Raw genomic sequence first — 13,052 nt, forward strand, 5'->3', positions numbered from 1 at the left:
AGTAAAACATGAAATGACCTGTCCGTGTGAGCTACCATCCAAGTAAATTACCTCGGTGGGTGCGGCCCTTTGGAGCCTCCAAATAATTTCTCATAGCAACTTTCTGTGTTAATAATTTTCAATGACTAGAAGTTGGTGGTTTTGCTCTTCCAAATAAAACCACTAGCGGAAACTGAAGGTGACATATATCATCGAGGTGGTCGTCTTCCTCAGATGCGTGTTGCTACCACCCAAGCTCGCCTGCCTTCGCAGAACATGGCTGACCCTTCCTTCCCCAAAGCCATCGCCTCTGACTCCCCCCCTCAGCCCCCTCCCTCTTCTGCCTCCTCCAAACGCCGCTGGAGCCCCTGCACCTGGCGATACGCCATCGAAGAAGGCCAGCCCGAGCTTGGATCCAAGCCTCGCTCTAATTACATTCTTTCCCCCCCTTCCTCTGCCCCCCGTGACCGCGAGCGCCCTTCTGAACCGCCCAAGAAGCCCTCTTCCCCCGAAAAGACCGGCGACGTTCCGCAGAGCAGTAATCGCGACCAGATCCCGGTGGAGCAGAGTCCCAGCAGGCAGTCGGCGGAGAGAGGAGGAGCGTGCAAGAAGCAGGGACAGAGAGACTCGGAGGAGATGGAGGACGGGGCGAGGAAGAGCACAAACCAGAAGAAGGTCACAGAATTACACGAGGAGAGGAGGAGGAGGAGGAAGAAGAAAGAGATCTCTATGCGAAGGGAAGAGAAAGAAGGGCATTCGGGAGATGCGAGCAAGAGGCGCAAGCGAGAACTGACGCCGTCGGAGCTTTACTTTTGCGAGGTGTGTGCAGCGAGAGCGAGCAACGGAAGCGGATCGCCGGTGGGTGATTGCTGCTAGGTGGGAGTCGTCGTCGGCAAAGGAGTGACAGAGGGATCGAAGAAGAACTGCGGCTACAGGTTGGTTATTTGGATGAGGCAAGGTTTTGGAGGAACAGTGCGTATTGCTATGTTGCATGCTGTGTAGGTTGTGATGTTGGATGGGAATCCCACGGGCTTTGGATCATGCAAGGGAGCGGATGAGGATGGATCGCGGGAAGAATATGGGCGAGTGAGGCGTTGAGTTTGTGGATCGATGTGGGAGTGAGTCGTTCTGCAGAGATAGTTTGAAGCTGGTTGTTTCTTTGGCGGCGTCGCAATGGAGATGGGAGGAGGTGCTTCAGGGATATTGAGCTTTTTGGCTCTTACTGGGCAGGTCAGGAAACCCCACGGATTTTCTGTGTTTGATCTGCGATTTTGAGCGAGCCTTTTCACATGGTGTATGCGAGAGAGAGAGCGAGAGAGAGAGAGAGAGAGAGAGAGAGAAGCAACATTGCTTTTGGAATCTTTTCCACAAATTGGCCAACTTTATCATAATTTTCTCTCCCCTATCCTTCTCCATGGTTTAACTCCGGGTTAACTTTGCAATAGGTTACTAGCCTGTTTATCTCCATGAATTGACTTCATAGTGTGAGTTCATACTCGTCTCCAATGTTTTAAGAGAGAGAGAGAGAGATCATTTGCAAACATAGCATTGAGGTGATATGTGTACTTGTTTCTGTTTTTTCTGGGAAAAAAAAGAATCTTATCTCTTTTTCTATTGCATGTTTAGATTGAAGAAAGTAGTTTTTGTATATCTTTTCAAGAGTTATTAAGAATGGTGTAAATTGCACCATAGACAAAGGCATAGAAAATGTAACTCGAAGAGGCAAGTTTGTATACTTTGAGAATCATCACTTTTGACAATGAATCATTTATTACTTCAAGATCTTTATTATTTAAGGTGAAAAAATGTGATTAAACATTTAATATTGTTGATTACTTCTTATTTTATCTTTATTATATATTAAGAAGAACTTGCCACATGGAGGAGTTTTGAGGCTCAATGGAGCTTGGAGGAGACTTGGATGAGAGAGAGAGAGAGAGAGAATTAACATAAAGAGATAGAGAAGAGATGATTGAGATGTACGGGGAGGGTAGGGACTTTGCGAGGTTTCCCTACATGGCACCACGATAGTGGGGTGGGGGACTAGTGCGATTGAGGGTTGCTAGATTTTGCCACATGGTAGCACGGGGGTGTGGAATAGAGGGTAGCATGCAGGGTGATGTCGACATGTGCAAGAGAATGCATGTGTGGAGTGGGGCAATAATTGCAAGCGTAAATGCATGTGATAGGGTGATGACATATGAGTGGAGGGGGCCCAAGGGGGACATGCTGGGGGTGCGGAATAGAGGGTAGCATGCAGGGTGATGTCGACATGCGCAAGAGAATGGGGACAACAATTGTAAGTGTAAATGCATGTGATAGGGCGACGAACTACGAGTGGAGGGGGCCCAAGAGGGACATGCATGAAACATGGCCATAGAGTGGGTAACTGCCAGATGCTTACATGGCTCGGCCCACGTGGTGTGGCGTCGGTCCTTAGCACCCGTCCAAAGCGTTAGAGGAGATATGGGGTCTCAAAAGGGCCTCCAATTAGTGTTTCCTAATTTCAAGGGTTTAGAGAGGGATTTGAGGTGAACCAATGAGAGTGCTCCTTTGTGTGGGGCAATGGTACATTGAGGTGTACAAAAGGACATGTTGAGCATTCATGGGCGGGGAGACCTCTCACCCATGGTTTAGACCCATGATCTTCACTCCTAGCCATTGATCTCATCTACAATCCAAGGGATACATTCAAGGTAGAATGCTCCAAGCCATTGGACAAGGTGTAGATCCAATGTCTCTCTTTTCTCCTTTCTTTTCTCTCTTCCTCCCCTCTATTTTCTATCTTTTTCCCCTCTCTTATTTCCTCTCCTTCCTCGTCTCTTTTCCCTCCCTCTTTTCTCCTTTCTTTTCTTTTCTTTCTCCTCTCTTTTCTCTCTTCCTCCCCTCTCTTTTCTCTCTTTTGTCCTCTCTTTTCTCTCTTTCTACCTTCTCTTTTCTCTTTTTCCCCCCTCTCTTCCTCTTCCATCCTCTCTTTTCCTTCACTTCTCTCCTTTTCCCTTTCTCTTATTTTCACATCCTGATTCTCCCCTCTCTCTTATTTCCCCTCTTATTTCCTCTCTTTTCTCCTCTCTTTTCCTGCTATCTTTTCTCTCTTTTCAAAAACATATAGCATAATAAATAACAAAGAGAGGGATAAAACATAACAAAGCATAACAAATATTCAAGAGGGGTTACAACATAAACACTTTTTAGAGCATAACAAATATCCAAGAGAGGGCTCCCTCTCATATACTAGAAACTATAATTACATTCTCCAAATCAGAGTTCTCTATAATACTTTGGTCTTCTCATCGTTTGGTCTTCGATAAAGTGCTACCCTCTCCTTTGTCAGCTTTCTTCTTATTCTTCTTCTCCACTTCTTTTTTCTTTTGCTCCTTACTCCAAGGAGCTTCCTTGGGCATGTGGCCTTCCTCTTGTAGCTCAGCATACACTTGACAATAGAATCCTCTAGGATTTCACAATCTATCTTGTCTTGGTCGAAATAATCCTTGCCCGTGGCGTGTGCGGAGGGACACAGATGCGCTCCAGGGAGCGATGGTACATCTACCTCCACATCCTTTATATAGTAATACTGATGGTACAACTCCTCTAAGTATGCTATTCGTTTGGGCCATTGGGAGTAGTAGAGAGAGAGCGACGAGAAGGGAGCGATGAGTGACGAGAGAGCGATGAGAGAGTGACGAGGAGTAGCAGAGTAGAAGGAGTGGAAGGAGGGTGACAAGAGAGCGATGAGAAGGGAACGAGCAATAGACTGGAAGGAAACGGTGAGAGATATAGCAAGGGAGTGGTGTGAGACAAAGAAGAGAGGAGGGGAGAATTTAAAGATGGGGAAAAATGAAGCAGAAAAGGGAAAATCAAAGAATCAAATGTACAAAAGCTGAGATAAAGCGGGTAGTGTGATAGGGGATGTGATTGGCACAGATTATGGAATAAAGGAGAGTGGATGCAACAAAGTTTTCTAGAATTATCATTTTGGAATATATTGGCTTGTTGGTCCCCTTAATTTTTTTGAATAGAATTGAATGTGAATGTGGCTTGTTTGTATCCTGAATTCTTTTACATACCTTGAACGAGTGCCCTGATATGATTTGTAATGTGTTTTATATGCCTGTATTTGGTTGTTTTTTTCAAAGAGATTATAAATGGAACACCCTCCTCCCGAATAGTCTTTCATAAACCCCAACCTGCTTCCCCATGTTGCTGTCGTTTGGGACATTGATACTCTGCTATCACATGTAGCAAAAAAAATTATGCTTGATGCAGATTGGATAAAGTTTAACGTCGAAGTGCAAGCATGTGGGTGGGGTCCAGACCGATCATACCGGAGCAGTATTTTTTGAGGGTCATAGGAAACAACCTACAGGATCTCTGCAAGCTTTGGAAAGACTGCTTCAAGCCCTCATTAATAAGGAGGAGAATGTCAAAGACATAATGGTTTGTGTAGACATCTTGGACCATGAGTACATCATCCAAGAAGAGTATCAATATATATTAGAAGACATGCAAGATGAGGTTCCGAGTGACCCGTCTAGCCATGAGGAGGAGGACAATACAAGTGATAGTAATGCAGAGCAATAGACCTCCTCCTCTCTTTAGCATATGCATGAGAATGTAAGAGAGCCAGGAAAGTTATGTACTGGCTGTCTATCAGTATTTCGGACTCCATGATTGTGCATATTCAGGATGCAAATATGCCAAAGGAGGCATGGGATACTTTGGCAAAAATGTATAGCACAAATACGCAAGCCAGGAAAATGCAACTCAAACAGGAGTTGCACAATGTGCAGAGAGAAAATTTGAGCATAAATGACTACCGCATGAAAGTGAACAAAATTGCAGATGCACTTGCTTCCATTGGGTCGCCAGTGGATGATGACGATTTGGTCTCTGTGACCTTGAATGGTCTAGGAAAGGATTATGCACAGTTCCGGACATCCATTGCCGTCCGTGAAAACTTTCCTGATTTTGAGGAGTTGATTGCTCTTCTAATTTCTGAAGAGTAGAGAAATGGGGGTGCATCTTCTTCAGCAGGAACTTCAAAAGAAACTGTTTTCTACTCAAATGCCGGCAGAGGTAGAGGCAGAGGTAGAGGAGGCCGATCTGCAGGCCGTGGTAGAAATCAGAATATGCAGCAAACGCAAGAAAACCAGTCCTATGCAGGAGGACGTGGTAACTCTAGAGGCAGGGGGAGCCAAAGAGGCCGTGGTGGATGGCAGAGAGGCCAAAATGCAAACAGCAATGTTGAATGCTACTACTGTGGCAAAATGGGGCATATGGCTAAAGACTGCTACAAAAAGCAGAATGACATTATGAATGGAAAATTGCAGCAAGGCAATTATGCATCTTCTAGTAGGCAGGGTGATGACAGAAATGAGCATCTATTTATGGTGCAGCATATGATCAATTCTGTGACAAGTGCAAGAAGAACAAAATGATGTGTGGTATGTTGACTTAGGTGCGTCAAACCACATGACAGGTCATGCAAAATGGATGCAAGATGCAAGGAAAATGGAAAAGCCAGGATTTGTGGAGACTGGTGATGATACTGCACATCCTATTGTGCAAATTGGCAAAATTCCTTTGTCTATGCAGGATGGGAAAAAGAAATACTTGTCTGATGTATTTCATGTCCCGAACATCACCAAGAACCTGGTTTCTGTTGGTCAGATGGTTGAGCAGGGCTTGCAGGTCAGATTTAATCCTCATGGATGCTTTGTTGAGGATATGAAAAATAATGGTCGCTTGATAGCAAAAGGAAAGAAGAAGGGCAGGATGTTTACGTTGGATGCGGACATGCCTGAATTGAGTGCAGCAATGTTTGCACATGGGACCGGTGTAGTTGCAGATATTGATATCTGGCACAAACGCATTGGTCATGTTAATATACAGTGACTTAAATCAATGCAAGCCCAAAATATTGTTGCAGGATTGCCTAAATTCAAGGTTGCAGAAATGCACAAGGTTTGTGAAGCCTGTCAATTTGGGAAACAGGCAAGGAAACCTTTTCCTAGGCATGTTCAAGAGAGTAAAAAGCCATTGGAATTAATCCACTTTGATGTGTGGACTACAAAAGCTGCATCTATTGGAGGCTGTCACTATTTTGTCACATTTATTGATGACTTCAGTAGAAAACTGTGGGTGTATTTTATGAAAAAGAAAAGTGAAGTGTTTGGGCACTTCAAAGCTTTCAAAGCTATGGTTGAAAAAGAAACAGGCCTGCAAATAAAATGCCTAAGGTCAGATGGAGGGGGAGAATACCTCTCAAATGAGTTTGCAAGGTTCTTGCAGGAGCATGGTATAAAGCAGCAATATTCATGCAGTCATACCCCACAGCAAAATGGAATTGCAGAAAGAAAAAACAGGCATATTGGAAAGGTATCTCGGGCTATGCTAAATGAAAAAGATCTACTAGATTATTATTGGGCTGAAGCAGTTACTATAGCAGTCTATATAATGAACAGGACACTGCAGCAATACATGGCATGACGCCAGAGGAGATGTATACTGGTAGGAAACCAGATATTTCTCATTTGAAGATTTTTGGTTGCATTGCCTATGTCCATGTGCCAGACGAGTTGAGGTCCAAGTTGGATCCAAAAGCTGAGAAGTGCATCTTTATTGGTTATTCTCTGCAGCAGAAAGGGTATAGATGCTATAACCCTTCTACACGTAAGTTCACAGTGAGCAGAGATGTTGTTTTTGATGAGATGAGCAGTAGGTATAAACCAGTAAATGTAATGATTGATGTAGATGCACAAAATGGTAATGTTGCACAGAATGCACAGCAGCAATCACAAAATATCAGTGGACCTGGAGTGTCCTCTACCAGTGGTTCACATACTTCGCCATGGACAGGCACATTGAGATCAAGAGAATCCCCTCAAAGCAATGCAGAGAGTGGTACGCAGGTATCACGAAAAGGAAAAGAGAAGGTAGATCAGCCCATGTTTGATGTGAATGTAGGTCACTCTTGTGTGGATGGTGAATCCAGTGGCTCAGAACAGAGCATTGATGATGAGTTGGGTATTCCTTCTGTTGTTACACCTGGAGTAAGGAAGACCAGGGATGTTTTGAGAGCACCTGGAAGTGAGCCTATTTTGCGCAGGTCTACCAGGGTCAGGTATCCTGTGGATAGGCTGAAATATGATGGATTTACAGCCATTCACTATGCTTATATGGTCAAAATGATACAGGAACCAGAACCCACTTCTTTTGAGCAAGCCATGGGAAATGAAAAATGGGAGAAAGCCATGGATGAAGAAATGGATGCCTTGGATGCTAATGCTACATGGGAAATGGTGCCTTTGCCTAAAGGCAAGAATGCAATTGGCTGTAAATGGGTTTATAAGATCAAGCACAATGCAGATGGTTCTGTGAATAGATACAAGGCAAGATTAGTTGTCAAGGGGTATGCACAGACATATGGCATTGATTATGAAGAAACTTTCAGCCCGGTTGCAAGGATGGCAACCGTAAGAGCAGCCATTGCTATGGCTGCATCAAAGGGATGGTCTTTACATCAGATGGATGTAAAGAATGCCTTCTTGCATGGTGATTTGCAAGAACAGGTCTTTATGGAGTAGCCAGCAGGTTATGTTCATGCTATTCATCCTGAGTTTGTTTGCAGGTTGAAGAAAGCCTTGTATGGCTTGAAGCAAGCACCTAGAGCATGGTCTGACAAGATAGGACAGTATCTTGTCACTATTGGTTTTCAGATTTCCAAGGCAGATTTCTCACTCTATGTGAGAAAAACAGAGAAAGGGATTATGCTGCTGGTCATTTATGTTGATGATTTGATCATCACAGGTGATAGTGATGAAGATATCCTTCATGTGAAAATGCTATTGAGGCAGAAGTTTGAGATGAAGGATTTGGGAGAGCTGCATTATTTCTTGGGCATTGAGGTGATTAGATCACCAAGTGGGATACAGCTCTTGCAGAGGCAGTATGGACTGGACATGCTGTCCAAATATGGGATGACAGGCTGTAAGCCTATTTCAGTTCCTTTGGAGCAGAATGTGAAGCTGAGCACAGATGCAGGTGAGCTTTTGGAAGACCCTACTATGTACAGACGCATAGTAGGAAGTTTGATTTACATGACTATTACCAAGCCAGATTTGAGCTATGCTGTTGGGTTGGTAAGTCAGTTTATGCAGGCTCCAAGGAAACCGCATTTGGATGCGGCTAGACGCATACTCAGGTATGTGAAGTCCACATTGCAGTATGGACTTTTTTATGAGGCTGGGATTCAGATACAGTTGCATGGATACACTGATGCTGATTGGGCTGGTAGTATTTCTGATAGACGATCTACCAGTGGATATGTGTTCTCTTTTGGGAGTGCTGCAGTCACTTGGAGCAGCAAGAAACAGCCTACAGTTGCCTTGTCGAGCACAGAGGCTGAGTACAGAGGGGTGCAGCAATGGCTGCATGTGAGGTAGCTTGGTTGCATAAGCTACTCTATGATATGCATCAGTCTATAATTGTGATAACATGAGCAGCAATACACTTGGCAAAGAACGCAGTCTTTCATGCTAGAACAAAGCACATTGAGGTGCATTACCACTATGTGCGGGAGAAGGTTTTACTAGGTCTTATTGATCTAGTTTATGTCAGCACAGAGGATCAGGTAGCTGACATATTCACGAAAGCATTGGGCGCAGAGAAGCTGCGCAAGTTCAGAGACCTGCTTGGTGTGCAGGAATTGGGATTGAGCTCAAGGGGGAGTGTTGAGATATCGAGCTCCACTCGCGATATGCCAGGGTGACCGTTGTGTATTTATGTCACCGACGTGTTAGCTGGAGATGCGGTTGGTACACCGCCCACGAATAATAGCTGGATGACAGCTATCCTTATCTACACTAGTTCGTGGCTCAGTTAGTATGCCACCTTAGTTAGTTGAGTTTGGTTTGAGACCCACATATAGGGTTCTTCTATTTCTTTGTACTTGAGTTCTTTTGGCTTTCACAACTAAGAAGAGGAAAACTGTTTTCAGCCTCCACCTTTGTGTGTATTCCCCCAATTGTTCATGTGAGAAAGTTGCAAGTGAGACTCCTTCCCTCTCTCCCACAATCTTCACACCGACTCCTCAGGGGCCTACCCTTGCTACTTCCCCTAGGTGGACTCCCTACCCTTGCGGCTACACCTCGAGGAACTCCTTTACTAGCAGCCCATGGCTTTGTTTGGGGTCCCGATGAGTTTGTTGCATCCATGAGTGATGCAGAGGCAGCGAGATTCTTATCTCCTGTCGTAGAGGACCGCAACTGTTCCCTCTCCTATACCCCTTGGGGGTAGATCAGGGACATCAATGGCTTTACCTACTCGACAAGGTCCCTTGTAGACCCTTTCGAGGGGTTATCACTAAGGCGTATCAATCGTAGGTCTAGAAAGAGTAGCAAGGGTCGAGGCTGCTGCGGGGGCAGGAGGAATGTAGACGAGTCTGCACACTCCCATCTCTCCCCTATATCACAAAACACAATACTAGTCAGGCTCATTGACCTCTACACTCACAGGCTGCAGCACCCTAGAGAGACCACTCGCTCCCTTCCTCCTCGCTCCTTAAATGCTCACTCCACCCCTCGTTCTAGCTCTACTACTCTGTCCACCACGAATCCTTTCGACTTTGTTTTGTTCGAGGACCTATCCTATAGAGTGAACTGTGTTGGGGAGGTTATATAGATGATGACGAGAAGGCAATCACAAGATACACGAGGATGTTGGTGAGCACCCACTTCCCCAATGATATACTCAAACCTTGGAACCAACAGGATAATAAAGCCAAGGAGGCTGTCATAGATGCCCTCATGAGACAAATTTCAAATCCTAAAGGGTATGAGTTTGATCAAAATGCCATGCTTACACGGATGGGGGAGCTCCTTAAGTCTCGTGGATACAAATTAAGGGATGTTGTTAAGGATGGTAAGCACAAGCCAGGGTGGGTGGACCCGAAGGATTGGAAGAGAGTGAAGAAGGATTACAAGGAGAATCTAGATGCATTTGAGCCTCAGCGAAGAGCAGCGAGGATACACCTGGAGACTGCAAGTCCTTTGCACCTCGGGAGTAGTCGCAGACTTGGCAACGAGGCATGGGTGGTAAGTATATATTTATCTTCTACTGAATTTCTAATATGTTCAATCCTTCAATTGTCTTGTCATTCATATCTAACTAATTGAATTTGGATCCACAGAAGTTTGTGATTGGAAGGCCTCTAGACAACGAGGAGTATAGAAGGGCGCTCAAAATTGGAGCCAAGAAATGGTTTAAGGAGAAGGAGAAAGAAGGAGTCCACATCGATTGGGAAAGGGTGGCGGCATGTCATGTGAGTATACCCTATTCCTCTTCGTTATCATTTGACTATCACCATTGTCTTACAATCGATGCTCTTAGTTTTTCTAACTTGTGATCATTCTTACGGAGACACATTCGACCCATCCAGAGATCTGAACGGAGAGACTAGATGTGAACAAGAAACGATTAGGCTAGCAGAAGATGAGGGCGAGGGATCGGGTGCACATAGAGAGACCGAGGGTGAGGAGGACGAGGAGGGCACACATAGAGAGACCGAGGGCGAGGAGGATGAGGAGGAGCAATAGGAGAGAAATAGTAGGATAGGACATTTAGTCGTTCAATATTTCGGCACTTCTACCCTTTTGTAGCAGATTACTTCGGTGGATTTGTCATTTTTGAGTTCGGCACTTTTGCCATTTTGTAGCGCATTAGTGCATTACTTCGACGGATTTGACATTTTGTAGCACATTGCTTCGGCACATTTGCATTACTTTGTAGACCTTCTTTGCTTCAGCACATTTGCCATTACTTTGTAGACCTTCATTGCTTCAGCACGTTTGCCATTACTTTGTAGACCTTCTTTGCAAAATTGTAATGTACACCTCCACATTTGCAACATTTAATCGTGATTTTAATGGGAAAAACTATTTAATAGGGCAGGAAGGGACTGAAACAAGCCCCATCTTGCCCCACAATTTTTCTTGAAAGCTTCTTTAAAAACATTGGTATATATAGACGCTTGTATCGACACTGCAATGTCGGTACATATCGTCGACTACACCAATGCCCATACCGACACTGTGGGGCATATGTTATCGATGGTGACATCGACTCCCACACCGACGGTTTCTTTGCAACGTCCACACTGACGGACTTTTCGATACTTTCCACTTGTTAAAAAACAAAATTCTTTGTATTAGCATCGGTATCAGTGTCGAAAAGCAGCCCGCGTCTTGTAGTGAATTGGGTCGCATCATAAGCAATGGTTGGTTTGCCACTGAGCCAATGTCGCAGTTTCGATGACCAAAACCAGAGAGCGTTGCAACTGTTCATCCAATGAAATCGTACCAACGTTATCCTAAGACGCCGTTGGGATGTTACCGTCTGTAGTAGAAATGATTCTGCCATAGAACTACGCCTATTATCCTTCGTCATCTTCCCTTTGGCAGCTATGGTCTTGGAGTTGGCAAGGCACACGTACAGTAGGATCATTAGTGTTTTGGGGTTCATGTGGAACCCACAAAAGCATTCCAGAATAACAAAAAACTCAAAACACAATGCACAATTCATATATGGAATGCAGGATGTCATTACAGATACCATTTGAATTGCTTGAAATATATCAAGAGGTACAAAAGGAGTAATATCTATTTCAAAAATGCAAAATGCTTACAATAGTAGATCTAAAAAAACTCTCTCCACACTCTCTATCTCGGAACATCACATTCCAAATCTCATACATTTCCAAACGTGCATTAAAGAGGTACACCTAGCAGGTGGTGATCCTTTGTATCTATAAGCATTAATCTATGCTAAAATATATCTAAAATCCTATCTGGATAATATCTGCTTATCAAACATGTTATGTACTCATTTATGAATGTGATTTGGTGCATTTTCCACTCGCAAAATTCCATGCTCTTGCTGAATTTACTTACTAGCTGGAATAGTTGTGTAGACAAAGTGAAGGTGCCTTAATGGTGGAGACTCGGAAAGATGATCTGTAGAGTGCAAGAACCAGATTTGGTCAACACTCTCAATCGATAAGGTTTCATGAGACAATCCACAGGAAACTGTGTACAAACGATGGGATTAGATTCTCGCAAGTAGGTTTGTGATTCAATCCGCTATCAAATTATGGCGGCAGAGCCTCCCTAACGTCTCTGATAGAATACCACTAAGTGTGAAGAACACAGACACGTCAAACACTCCAACAATCAACAAACAAACACATAGTAAATAAACACCATTGGATAGTGACCATGCAAGAAAGAACTACAATTTAACTAAGAGAGAATTTGGGTGCCAGAGAGGGGACCTTCTGAATCAACCATTTCAGTATCAGAATCACTAAGACACACTTCATATGCGAACACTTAGGAGGAAGATCAGTGTAGGGAATGAAACTAGGCTTGCAATTTATAAGAACCTTACAATAAAGCAAATGAGAACTGCATGCATCCCCAAGAACCATGCACACCTTAGTCGTATCAGAGTAGAGATACTTGTTCTTGATATGACACACCCCCGTTTAATTTTGTTTTACCCTCTTGTCTCCAACCAATGCCAAGAATAGATAAACTATTGATAGAGGAAGGATTTCTAAAGCCTAAAATAGATCTAATAACTAAGTGCATCGTAATGGAAGCTATTGAAGTCTCCTCTTCACCGAATCGTCCAACACACAAATCTGCAAAACCACACTAGATAATGAGCTCGAGCCAGCGAATCTTCATCAATACACAATCACATGCACGGACGATTTCGAAGCCTCCTCTTCGTTGAATCGTCCAACACACAAATCTGCAAAATCAGATTGTAATGAGCTCCAGCCAAGTGAATCTTTATCAATTATAGTCATACGTAGAGACAATTTCAAAGCCTCAGATCTTCATACTCCCCTCCTCAGCAACACGCAGAGGTTTCCTCCGAAAACACGTGACCTGTAAACTTGTAAGCTCCACCAAAAAGATCGCACGGTAAGGCACCACATGCAAGCGCACAGTGCTCTTCAATCCTGATCCGCATAGCTCAGCAAGAGAGAGAAGCCCACAAGAAGACAA

At 44.1% G+C, this 13,052-nt stretch overlaps 1 protein-coding gene across 1 annotated transcript; it reads left to right on the forward strand.

The window, feature by feature from the left end:
• Window positions 1-203: 203 nt before the first annotated feature.
• LOC147890444 (uncharacterized) lies at window positions 204-1,351 on the forward strand. Its single transcript, XM_087390931.1, has one exon. The coding sequence runs from the start codon at window positions 214-216 to the stop codon at window positions 853-855; it is 642 nt and encodes a 213-aa protein (XP_087247057.1). The 5' UTR covers window positions 204-213; the 3' UTR covers window positions 856-1,351.
• The last annotated feature ends 11,701 nt before the right edge of the window (window positions 1,352-13,052 follow it).

This window comes from Dipteris shenzhenensis, chromosome 19 (genome assembly GCF_047967505.1).
Source record: "Dipteris shenzhenensis isolate YYH24624 ecotype China chromosome 19, Dip_SZ_1.0, whole genome shotgun sequence".
Lineage (NCBI taxonomy): Eukaryota > Viridiplantae > Streptophyta > Polypodiopsida > Gleicheniales > Dipteridaceae > Dipteris > Dipteris shenzhenensis.